Genomic DNA, 13,186 nt, shown 5'->3' on the forward strand with positions numbered 1-13,186 from the left:
GGACATTTCACATCAATGTGTGTAAACTGACTAGCAAATACAAAATGACTATCACTTTTTTGAGAGCTATTTCCTGGGCACTATAAAAGCATTTTGCATGTTATTACTTATTTAATCCTATAACTCTATGAAATAAGTACCATTATTTCTGCCACTTTAGATGAACAAACTAAAAGGTTTAGAAACTTGCCTAAATTTGCATAATTAATTACTAAGTAGTATCACTGGTCTTTTTTTCCTTTTGCAAGTTGCTCAGTCATGTCCAACTCTTTGCAACCCCGTGGACTATACAGTCCATGGAATTCTCTAGGCCAGAATACTGGAGTGGGTATCCTTTTCCTTCTCCTGTGGATCTTCCCAACCCAGGAATCTTCCCAGCCCAGGGATCAAACCCTGGTCTCCTACACTGCAGGTCGATTCTTCACCAGCTGAGCCACAAGGGAAACCTAAGAATACTGGAGTGGTAACCTATCCCTTTTCCAGTGGATCTTCCCGACCCAGGAATCGACTGGGGTTTCCTGCATTGCAGGCAAATTCTTTACTAACTATCAGGGTATCTTTACCAGCTATCAGGTTCTTTACCAGCTATCAGGGAACTGGTCTTACTCCACAGTTAATGCCCTTAGGTACTATGTTATCACAAAGTAGTTTTTAAAAAAAGACTATATCAGATAATTTGAATAATTTTACATTGCTTAATTAAACTCTATTTCAACTGAGAGGAAATAATATTTTTAAAACCTAAATTATTTGAGAGACTAATATTTAGTAACCTCATTTCAATTGTGCTATTTCTATATAACTTCAAATGTGTTAAAACCTTGAATGTATAAAAGGACAGTTAGTATCTTCATTAAACTATAGAATAACCGAGAATGTAAACTAAGCACCCAAATTCTTTCCTGGTATTCAGAAATGTATGTATTATATATATATATATATATATGCTACTAAATATATATATATATAAATATAAATATATATACAGGGAAAATCTGAGATCCAACAGGAACATTTATTGTATATATAGTTAAAAATTAACAGCTTTAGGATATCACTACAATAAATCTAACTTTCAAAATATGATTTCTGATTTGGGGAAATATTAGAGAAATTAATTTTTTGAATACTTAACATTACAAAAACTACTGCAGCCATGAATATCTTAGGTTCTGTTAGTCTTCCTCACATAGGAGAACATATGAAAGCATATACAAATATTTGTATATGTAATATGTTAGTCTTACAAATACTGCTTTAAATTATCCAAAACTGCAATTTAAATCTCTTACTTTCCGTCTTTCAGGTCCAGCGAAGGCAATATGCCTTGCTTCTTCCAGAGTCTCACAGACAAGGCCATTTCCACACACAAACTGAATTACTTTCTTCAGCTGAGGAAACTGAGTCTTTATGACATCAATCATCATTTTACAGCCTTTAATCTCCCTTAATCTTTCATTGATTGGTTTAATCTAAAAGGTTTAAAAAATACTTGATATATTAGGTATATTAAAATATAAACCAAATATTCAGGACATTCTTTTTCAAAGAACATATATAACAGTAAGTGATTAGTAGTATGCACTTATACACAATAAAAATTAGATGAGAATCTGATGAACAATACCACTGGCTTTATTTAATATTTTTAAAAAATATACTTCATCAAATGCCAGAAGATATAATTTCCAGATTAAATTTTATCACTAACTAGTTGGGATTAAGCAATGACAGAGAATCTCATCCTGCTCTCAAAATCATAAAATCTAGTGGGAGAAAATACCTATTTATATACTTTCAAAAGAATGGCACAATAGTATGGAACTCAGAAAACCATTTTAGGCTTAAATATCAGGAAAGCTTGTAGATCCCCTTTGACATGACTTAAGTTGGGCTGATAAAGAGATCAAAAGATATTTGCAATGTGTTACTGAAAACCAGCAAGTATAATTTCATTATCATAAACAAAAACCCTATATATAACCAAAATATGTGTGCACATATAAATATTATGTAAAGTTTAGATACTCTTAAGACCTTTCAATACGTATCTCAAACCTCAAAATTTAGCTTGCTCCACCAATAGCTGACACATATTTACTGGACCACACATTTACAATTGAAACTTCGGGTTAGCATTCCACTGACAGAACGTACGTTTCATCCTTCTCCAACATACTATGCTACAGGAGAAAGTAAACTGCTGGCTAGGCGTGCACTGCTAGAGCAATGTGCTCAAAGTCATTAAGGTAAATTATGGCAAAACTAGGGGGAAGTGATATGAAGGCAAGAAAGACAGCTGCCGCTGCTGCTAAGTGGCTTCAGTCATGTCTGACTCTGTGCGACCCCATAGACGGCAGCCCACCAGGCTCCACCATCCCTGGGATCCTCTAGGCAAGAACACTGGAGTGGGTTGCCATTTCCTTCTCCAGCGCATGAAAGTGAAAAGTGAAAGTGAAGTCGCTCAGTCATGTCCAACTCTTCGCGACCCCATGGACTGCAGCCTACCAGGCTCCTCCGCCCATGGGAGTTTCCAGGCAAGGGTATTGGAGCGGGGTGCCATCACCTTCTCCAGATATTATTCTTTGCCTGTCAATATATTAACACCAGCCATTTGAATGACTAACTGGCATCCAATCAATGACTTTGTAAATTACTACCACAGTCTCAGGCAATAAAGACATACTTTAAAAGACAGTATTTTATCACTATTAAAAACTAAGGATTTAAAATTTCTTACATCAAGGTAATCTAGTGCAAGGAACGTCTCAGGTTCAGCTCTTTCCTCCTTCAGAAATCGAATACAATCTTTTGCTACCTTTTCAGAGGCTACAACAATGGCAACCATGTACCGACCAAAAAGTTTAGTAACAGCCAGCTGGTATTTCTTATGAATAGGATGACACAGGTCAAGAAGTCTTCCAAACTTTGCAGGTTTCAAAAAGGAGAGAAAAACAAACACATTAATGAAAAACATATAATTCATCATTTTTTTAATGTAACAAAGCAGCACAGACCAAAACTAATTTTACAAAATTATAAACATCATAATTTAACAGTCTCAAATGGAAAACGGAAATAAATTTCTAGTGGCTCAGACAGTAAAGAATCCCCCTTCAATGTGGGAGATCTGGTTTCGATCCCTGGGTTGGGAAGATTCCCTAGAGGGCACGGCAACCCACTCCAGTATTCTTGCCTGGAGAATCGCCATGGACAGAGGAACCTGGTGGGCTACAGTCCATGGGGTCACAAAGAGTCAGACACGACTGAGCAACTAAGTACAACACAGCACATGAAATATGTTAGGTGTGTCATATTTCATTTAACAAAAGACTAATAAGGAGAGACTAGTAATACCAAGGTATTAAAATATTTTACAAACCTAGTAATTAAATAGTATTCATTCATGACTTTACTTTTTAAATAAGAATCTGTGAGGCATTACTGCATGCAGGTACTGAGCCAGGCACTGGGTAAACATGCCTGAACAAAACAGATCCTCTCTAACCTCACAGAGCTTTCAGATTAGTAGGGGAAGAAAATAAATAACCAATAATTATACGCATGTACAAAGTAGAGTTAAAAGAGACACTATGACTAAGCACAGAGTGCTCTGAGAATGTGTAACAGGGACCAGGTTGACCTAAGAAGCCAGAGATGGCTTCCCACAGAGAAGTGTTTTTGAGGATCTGAGGACTGGTCAAGAATCAGACTGAAGTTCAAAAAGCCTAGAAAACATCAGAATGCCAGCCGTCCTGTATCAATGCTCCCTAGAATGTCTTGTAGATTCAATTTTATGTCTTTAGACTCATTTGCTAGGTTCTACATCAGAAATACCAATTTCTTTATGATAGATCATCATTGTCTTTAATATTTATTATCTTTTGTTTTTTCTTCTCAATTCAGGTATATTAACTAAAATCTGACTTCTAGGTCAGTAATTTGATTTTCAGCTATGTAACCCGTTTCTTGCTATTTGCAATTTATTAGTTCAGTAATGTTTGGTCTTGTTTTCTTAGTGCTAGTTGTTTATTTTATTCAGATATTTGAACTTGATTTTCTGAATTCAAGCTCTTATTAAATTGTCTACAGCACAAAAAACTTATGGGGAATTTTGTTCTGTAACTTTTTCCCACAAGGTTCTTTGACTTCTAAATGCCTTTTTTTTTTTCTTTTAATATATGTACCTATACTACCATACAGCTTCTCTTCACCTTTCCTATATTTAATGTGGGCAGCTCTGTGTAAATCTTTTATTTTCTGTGATGGATAACTTTTTTTGATTGTCTCACCTAAAACTGAGATGGTTATCTCCTCTGAGCAACAAATGATGGACCAAGCATTTTCTGTTCTATATTCTAAGGATTTTCTGATTGCCCATCACTCAAGGACTTGAACTGGAGTGGGTTACCATACCCTCCTCCAGGGGATCTTCCCCACCCAGGAATTGAATCGGGGTCTCCTGCTTTGCAGGAAGATTCTTTACCAGCTGAGCTACCAGGGATGCCCACGGGTTTGAAAAGCTAGGGTAAATGAGAGCTGTGCTAAAGCTATGCATGTATTTTACTTGAATAACTGAGTTTTGTTTTTTCTTCAATTAATATCCCATACTAAGGTTTTTCTTCTTGGGGGAAAGAGAACAAATCCCATTTTGGGGGAGAGGGCTTTGAATTGGCTTCTCAATTTAATGAAGAGCTCTAGAGCCTTCACTTTCATCTAAGAGAAGCACAGGTCCATATTCTCTGATTCTATTTGAGTGTTAGTTTTCTACTCAGAATGAAACAAACAAAGTTTGCTTCTTGCTAGATTAAGGGATACTGAGAATTCTCAGAAATTAATCAATTTACCAGTTTGCCTTCTGCAGAATTAAGAATCAGCAATACTGTATTTTAATCTTTAAAAAGAAATCCTGGACTATTACTATTTTCTGAAGGTTAGTAGAGCATGATGTATGAGCCCCTTTCCTCTTTTGGTTGCTGAACTAGTTTTTCTGATTTTCCTTGGTATTGGGGGAAGAATTCTGTGACCCACCCTTATTCTTCTATCATTATCTAGAAACAAAGACTAACACTTAAGAATCAGAAAGGCAAAAAAAGATGCTAAAACGAAATGAAGACGGGTGAAGAGAAAAATAGGAAAACCAACAGAGTGTGGTATCAAGGAGGCCAAAAAACAAGTGTTTCAAAAAGTGCAAGTGGTTAGCAGTGTCAAATGCTGGAAGAAAAAGGCTGTCATGAAAGAAGGAGCACACAGTGTCCACTAGTGTTAGTGACAAGAGAGTGAGATGACAGACCCCAATATCGAACTATGAAGTGGATACCTCACGTGACCGGTTAGATATTGCTGCACTGGGGCTAATGAAACAAACTAGTAATACTGGATGGACAGTCAGATTTAGAGAATAAAAATTCACTGTTCAAAAGTAGGCCAACAATGTCCACTGAAGAAAGTACTTTAAAAAAAAAAACTGAGATCATGAAGAAAATGAGGTTTAAGGCTATGTGTCTACAGGGCAACAGACTATTTCATATACCCATATCCTTTGGGGATATCTGGACTCTCTGGGTAATGTGTTCATATCAATGTTTCTCCCCGATAATTACTTACCTATAGACATTACTGGGGATTATACACATTTTACCCCAGTTACTATAACGCCTTAAATATAAATAATAAAACAGAAAATTTGTAGGTTTCTGAAATAATACTTCCTAATAATTTCAAATTTTTAATCACAAATAAGAAAGCTTAGCCTTTTTATTTCAATTACCACTGAATCTGGGTAAAGTCTCTTAAGGTGTTCCAGAATCTCTGCTCTCTTTTGCTGACGTTTTCCTTCATGGGTATCAAGTCCAGCATTCTGCAATTCACTTCTAATAAGATTCAATTCTTCATTAACTTCAGACATTCTTAATTTTGTTTTTTCTATTTCATTCACTAAGTTTTCCTCTTGCTCTTTTTTTTCTTTCAAGCAATTCCTGTATGACAATAACAATAATAGCAAAAAGAAAAACCAAAATTTAGGAATTGCAATACACTCTAGCCTGGCATCACAGGGGAATGGGATAGAGCTCTATCTATTTCAAATGGTGAAAAATACAATATAATAAACCTAACACCAAACATGAGCAAAAGATACTTAAATCATTCTTTCTTGAGTCAAAAGATACATATTTCTGGATTCTGAGAAAAAAGAATAGATCACTCACTATAACCAGAGCAATCTTCATGAGCTTAACAGTAAGTAAATGTCAATTAAAAAGAAATTCTTAGTGATAGAATACTTAGGTGCTGATAGTTTTCATGACATACTTTCATTATAAAATATCAATACCAAAGGAGAGTTTTAAGTTTCACCACTGTTAAACATTTATATTTTCAAAATCTCAACCTTAACTGGTTAATTATAATTTTTAATTATCTACAATGAAATAAAAAAACAATGGGAGAGAACATTATGATACAGAGGAAGCATTCACCACACATATACAAGACCCCAGAGATACAAGAAAGCTGCAAGCAATTTTTTTTACTATACCTACATGCATGTTTTTGTATACTCCTCCAACTTCTCTATTCGCTTTTTATGATCTTCTATTTGTTCCTTTATGTGTTTTATATTTTCCTAAAATAGGAAATGAAATCTGAAATCAATTATAGCAACTCCAAACAAATAGTTTTTCACTAGATGCCTAGAACTTGTAATAGCATGCGTCTGTGCATTCTAAGTCACTTCAGTCACGTCCACTTCTTTTGTGACCCTATGGACCTTAGCCAACCAGGGTCCTCTGTCCATTGGATTCTCTAGGCAGGAATACAGAAGTGGGCTGCCATGCCCTCTTCCAGGGGATCTTTCTGACCCAGAGATTGAACTTGCGTTCTCCTGCAGCTCCTGCTCTGCAGGCAGATGCTTTATTGCTGAGCCACTGGGGAAGCCTATAATTGCATGTTATTCTAAATCTGAAATATATAGATAACCATACGAAAATTCTCAGGAGAGCATATTTTTATTTTGAAAAGGCAGTATGGTAAAAAGTTTTGAGGTTTCAGGAATCAAGGTTCAAATCTTGGCTCCACCATTTACTACATATCTATCTTCAGCAAGTTTACTCTGGTAACTTTAAACCCCAAGGGGATTATTTTCAAATAATTATATACAGTCCTATCTCTCTCTCAAACTAACTCATTCAATAAATATTTATTCACAGCCTACCACGTGCTAGAAACTACAGATACTATAATCAACAAGACAGAGTCTCTGCTCTCAAGGACTAAGGTTTGGTGGGAGAAACAGACAAGTAATTCCACTAGAGTGGCTCAATACTGTAACTGTATAGGAATCTAAAAGGCAACTACAGGCTTGTGGAAGGAGGACTTCACAAGTCTTGCTCCATTCACTTTATCACTAAGTCCAAGGATTGTGGTAGTCTCTAATTTGTTTACCTTTAACCTTTTCCCTGTCTAATTCATTCTGTGCATTACAGCAACATTAATTTGTTTTTAGTTCAGTTGCTCAGTCGTGTCTGACTCTTTATGACCCCATCCATCACCAACTCCTGGAGTCCACCCAAACCCATGTCCATTGAGTCTGTGATGCCATCCAACCATCTCATCCTCTGTTGTCCCCCTCTCCTCCTGCCCTCAATCCTTCCCAGTATCAGGGTCTTTTCAAACGAGTGAACACTTTGCATCAGGTGGCCAAAGTATTGGGAGTTTCAGCTTTACCATCAGTCCTACCAATGAACACCAGGACTGATCTCCTTTAGGATGGACTGGTTGGATCTCCCTGCAGTCCAAGGGACTCTCAAGAGTCTTCTCCAACACCACACTTCAAAAGCATCAATTCTTCAGCGCTCAGCTTTCTTTATAGTCCAACTCTCACATCCATACATGACCATTGGAAAAACCATAGCCTTGACTAGACAGACCTTTGTGGACAAAGTAATGTCTCTGCTTTTTAATAAGCTGTCTAGGTTGATCATTCCAAGGAGTAAGCATCTTTCAATTTCATGGCTGCAGTCACCATCTGCAGTGATTTTGGAGCCCCAAAAAATAGTCAGCCACTGTTTCCATTGTTTCCCCATCTATTTGCCATGAAGTGATGGGACCAGACGCCATGATCTTCGTTTTCTGAATGTTGAGCTTTAAGCCAACTTTTTCACTCTCCTCTTTCACTTTCCTCAAGAGGCTTTTTAGTTCTTCTTCACTTTCTGCCATAAGGGTGGTGTCATCTGCATATCTGAGGTTATTGACATTCCTCCCGGCAATCTGGATTCCAGCTTGTGTTTCCTCCAGCCCAGCATTCCTCATGATGTACTCTGCATAGAAGTTAAATAAACAGGGTGTATACAGCCTTGACTTACTCCTTTTCCTATTTGGAACCAGTCTGTTGTTCCATGTCCAGTTCTAACTGTTGCTTCCTGACTTGCATACAGGTTTCTCAAGAGGCAGGTCAGGTGGTCTGGTATTCCCATCTCTTTCAGAATTTTCCACAGTTTTTTGTGATCCACAGAGTCAAAGGCTTTGGCATAGTCAATAAATAATGTCTTACTCCTTTACTAAGTGATCTAGAACCAGGAGTTGCCACAAAGTAAGTCGCAATAAATTTAAGAAAACTAAAACCATATCAAGCATGTTTTCTCACCACAACCAAGACTAGAAATCAAACAGAAGGAAAAAACTGCCAGAAAACAAATATGTGAAGACTAAACAATTATTATTAAACAACCAATGGATCACTGAAGAAATCAAAGAAGAAATTTTTAAAAACACCTAGAGACAAAATACAATGATCCAAAACCTATGGAATGCAGCAAAAGTAGTCCTAAGAGGGAAGCTTGTAGTGATCTAACCTGAGGGAGAAGGAAATGGCAACCCACTCCAGTATTCTTGCCTGGAGAATCCCAGGGGCAGGGGAGCCTGGTGGGCTGCCGTCTATGGGGTCGCACAGAGTTGGACATGACTGAAGCGACTTAGCAGCAGCAGCAGCTCTGAATGGAAGAGGTTTGCAGACAATATATGCCCTAAGCGGTTAACATCCAAAATGTACAAAGAACTCATACAACTCAACATAAAAACAAGAAGTAATTTAAAAATGGGCAGGTTATCTGAATAGACGTTTTTCCAAAGAAGACATACAGATAGCAGGTGCATGAAAAGATGCTCAACATCATCAGAGAAATACAAGTCAAAATCACAATGAGATATCATCTCACCCCTGTCAGAATGGCTGTTATCAAGAAAAGTATTGGCAAGGATATGGAGAAAAGTGAAGTTCCATGCACTATCGGTGGGAACGTAAATTGGTGCAGCTACTATGGAAAACAGTACGGAGATTCCTCACAAAATAAAAATATAACTATCATGTGATCCAGAAATACCAATCCTAGATATTTTTGTGAAGAAAAGAAAAAAAGTAATTAGAAAAGATATGCACTCCCATGTTCACTGCAGTATTATTTACAATAGTCAAGATATGGATGCAACCTAAATGTCCATCGACAGATGAATGGATAAAGAAGATGTGGTATATTATATACACAATGGAATACTACTCAACCATAAAAAAGACAAAAAAAAGACATTGTACAAATGAAGAAATCAAAGTTCAAAACAGTGAAATGATTTAGCTATACCAACACAGTCAGTGACAGGACAAGACTGGATGGAAGCCAAGTCTCTCTTACTCTAAGGCAGAATAGTAGAATGCTCTCTTGATGGTTACCTCTCATGTAAACTATTAGGCTCCTCCTGGGCTGTGTCCTTAATGTTTGCAAATGACCTTTCACTTATGCTATTTGTTTTTCTTTTTTCCTTTAGTTATCCTCCTGCTAACCTCAATGAACTAACCTACATCTAAGAACAGACAATAGCATCTGCCTGTGCCTATCATTATGTTGCTGTTCCATCACTAAGTTATGTCTGACTCTTTGGGACCCCATGGACTGCAGCACACCAGGCTTCCTTGTCCTTCACTATCTCCCAGAGTTTGCTCAAACTCCTGTCCATCAAGTCGGTGACGCCACCCGACCATCTTATGTTTTGTCGCCCCCTTCTACTCCTCCCCTCCCCTCAGTCTTTTCCAGCATCAGGATTTTTTCCAATGAGACAGGTCTTCACATCAGGTAGCCAAAGTATTGGAGCTTCAGTATCAGTCCTTCCAATGAATATTTAGGGTTGATTTCCTTTAGGATTGGCTGGTTTGATCTCTTCGCTGTCCAAGGGACTCTCAAGAGTCTTCTCCAGCACCACAGTTCAAAAGCCTCAATTCTTTGGAACTCAGCCTTCTTTACGGTCCAAATTTCACATCTGTACATGACTACTGGAAAAACCATAGCTTTGACTATATGGACCTTTGCTAGTAAAGTGATGTCTCTGCTTTTTAATACACTGTCTAGGTTTGTCATAGCTTTTCTTCCAAGGAGTAAGCATCTTTTAATTTCAAGGTTGCAGTCACCATCTGCAGTGATTTTGGAGCCCAAGAAAATAAAATCTGCCATGGTTTCCACTTTTCCCCTTCTATTTGCCATGAAGTGATGGGACTGGATGCTATGACCTTAGTTTTTTGAATGTTGAGTTTTAAGCCAGCTTTTTCATTCTCCTCTTTCACCTGTCAAGAAGCTCTTTAGTTCCTCTTTGCTTTCTGCCTACCATTATACAAGTATGCATAAAATGCTTACTGACTATATGAAGGAAGACACTATTTTTATATGTTATTTTTATCAGTTTCTTTACACTTTTATTTTACTTATTTGGCTGTTCTCAGTCTTTGCTGAGGCACATGGGCTTCTCTCTTAAATTTGGTGCATGGGCTTAGTTGCCTCATGGTGTGTGGGATCTTAGTTCCTCAACCAGGGATTGAACCTGCATCCCCTGCCTTGGAAGACAGAGTCTTAACCACTGGACCACCAGGGGAGTCCTTACACTGTCTATATCTTAGACTATGAAAGAGCACCTCAATAGTGCTAGGCAGTCTAACAGGTAATCCAGAAAATTTAATTAATTCCTGTATCTGATGTAAAACCATTTATATACTGAAAAACAAATATAAAAAGGGAATAAAATTTCATGAAAAATAATTCAAAATCATTTATTGCACAAACCGAGGTACCTGAACTTCCCCATGTCTCCTCTTTTCAAATGCCCATCTTTCTTCATCAGACCTCTGTTCCCACTGAAGCTTTTCCAACTGTTGGGTCATTATAGCCACTTTTTTTCTTACCTGTTCCTTAAGTTCTTTATATTGAACCAGCTGTATAAAGAGTATTTAAATATTGATAATTCATTTAAAGAAGTGTGAGAGGAAATTCTTTCTATGATATTATTTACTAGCAGATAATTAAACTTAAAGTGTGAGAGGAAATTCTTTCTATGATATTATTTACTAGCAGATAATTAAACTTATCAAAAATGTTTTATATGAATTATACCATAATTAGCCATCTTCTCCAGCTAAGATAGCATGAACACAAAATGACATCTTATTTAAAACTGTTTAGATACATCAACAAGGTATTCAAAACCAACTCTATAAGGTCTCTGTAAGAAATTCTGTAAGGGAAAGCGCATTAAAACTCATTAATGGTCCAGAAGTAAGAGGAGTTCAGAGAAAATTATGTATTTTTCTATCTATACAGTCACAATTATTTTAGCATATATCTTGTGAAATAAAGTTATCATAAAATTAATGAAAGAGATAAATAATAGAAATTTAGTTGAAAGAATGTTTGAAAACTCTGGATTATAAATTTCTGGATATCTATTATTGACATATCTTATATACTAAGTTGGATATTCATTAATCACTTAACATTTTAAACAATCTTAACCAATTTCCCTCCTGTCAATTAAGTGATCATGTCTCTTCAAAGCCATATATAATCTGACTCTTAGTTTTTAAAATATTCATGAGGAAAAAATAACTACCTTAAGAACATATGAATATAATTATGTTTTAAAGGTAATTATTTTTTCCTCATGAATGTTAATTACCTTAAAAACATATGAATATAATTCCATAAAATGAACCATGTAATCTTGCTGAAGTATTTTCTATGACTTTAGTTAACTCACAAATGTTATGATGTCACCTACTTTTATAAAGGAAAAATAGCCTAGTGTAAAGATTAAATTTAGATTCTCCATATAGACTGAAAAATCAAAATCTCTAGAATTTAAATTCTGTGGCAATCTCTTATAAGAATCAGAAAAAGTCATCCTTTAAATTCTAATCAAAAGGAGAAGCTGAAACAATAGAAACAAATGATTTCCCATATGCCAACTTTTTCACCTGACCAGCTTCTAGTTCAATGTCTCGCCCTTTATGTAACATTTCTTCCTCAATCTGCTTTTCAAAACTTCTCCATGCACCATCTAAATCAGCGAGCTCTGTCTCTAAGGCTTTTATGTCATCTTCCTGTTTAGAACATTGTTTTTCACTGTCTTTTATTGATTTTTTAGCCATATCTAATTTTTTGAGGTGGTGAGAAGTGTTTTCTTTAGCTTTAATGTATTGAGGTCTCTTCTGATTTAACAGCGCTTCAAGAGATCTAAAAAGAAAAATAAACTTTGCTTTAAAGGAAAATCTTACATAAAGGCAAGAGGCTCTTCTGATCAAATTATACATTTAAAAAGAAATGCTAAATAATGACTTTCAGAGACTATAAGCAGATCAGTGGTTGCCAGGTGAGAGGCAAAATCAAATAGGTGAAGCATTGGGGAATTTTTAAAGAGTGATAAACCACTCTGTATGATACTGCAGTGATGGACACATAACATCATGCATTTGTCAAAACCTACAGAAATCTACAGCTCCAAGAGTGAACTTTAATGTACAAATTTTTAAAAATTCACTTAGAAGGCGAGGGACCCCAGATAAAATATAGAAAGTGACAAAAGAACCTAACTGTAGTACTCTGCTGGAAATGAGCAGAGTCCACAAAATTAAAAGCAAAAATAATTATACACAAGCCTTGTACTCTAGTTGATAAATTTGCTTCCCGCAAGGACATGGTTTAATAATTCTGGTACTGCCATACGTGATTACTGGAATTGAACAATTAAGCAAATGGGTATCATGTGGGATCTTCCCTCACAGTCCAGTGGTGAAGACTCCATGCTCCCACAGCAGTAGGGACAGGTTCAGTCCCTGGTCAGGGAATTAAGATTTCACATGCTATGTGGCGCA

The 13,186-nt window shown here is 36.4% G+C and overlaps 1 protein-coding gene across 1 annotated transcript in view; it reads right to left on the reverse strand.

Moving 5' to 3' along the window:
* SMC1B (structural maintenance of chromosomes 1B) overlaps positions 1-13,186 on the reverse strand; it is an 85,490-nt gene that overhangs the window by 56,015 nt on the left and 16,289 nt on the right. The window contains exons 6-11 of the mRNA XM_005681216.3: positions 12,290-12,548; positions 11,111-11,251; positions 6,543-6,625; positions 5,771-5,978; positions 2,741-2,926; positions 1,293-1,472 (exon numbers count right to left, since the gene is read on the reverse strand). Of these exons, the coding sequence (XP_005681273.1) occupies positions 1,293-1,472; positions 2,741-2,926; positions 5,771-5,978; positions 6,543-6,625; positions 11,111-11,251; positions 12,290-12,548 (1,057 nt within the window). The remainder of the gene's footprint in view (positions 1-1,292; positions 1,473-2,740; positions 2,927-5,770; positions 5,979-6,542; positions 6,626-11,110; positions 11,252-12,289; positions 12,549-13,186) is intronic.

The sequence above is a fragment of the Capra hircus genome, chromosome 5, assembly GCF_001704415.2.
Source record: "Capra hircus breed San Clemente chromosome 5, ASM170441v1, whole genome shotgun sequence".
Lineage (NCBI taxonomy): Eukaryota > Metazoa > Chordata > Mammalia > Artiodactyla > Bovidae > Capra > Capra hircus.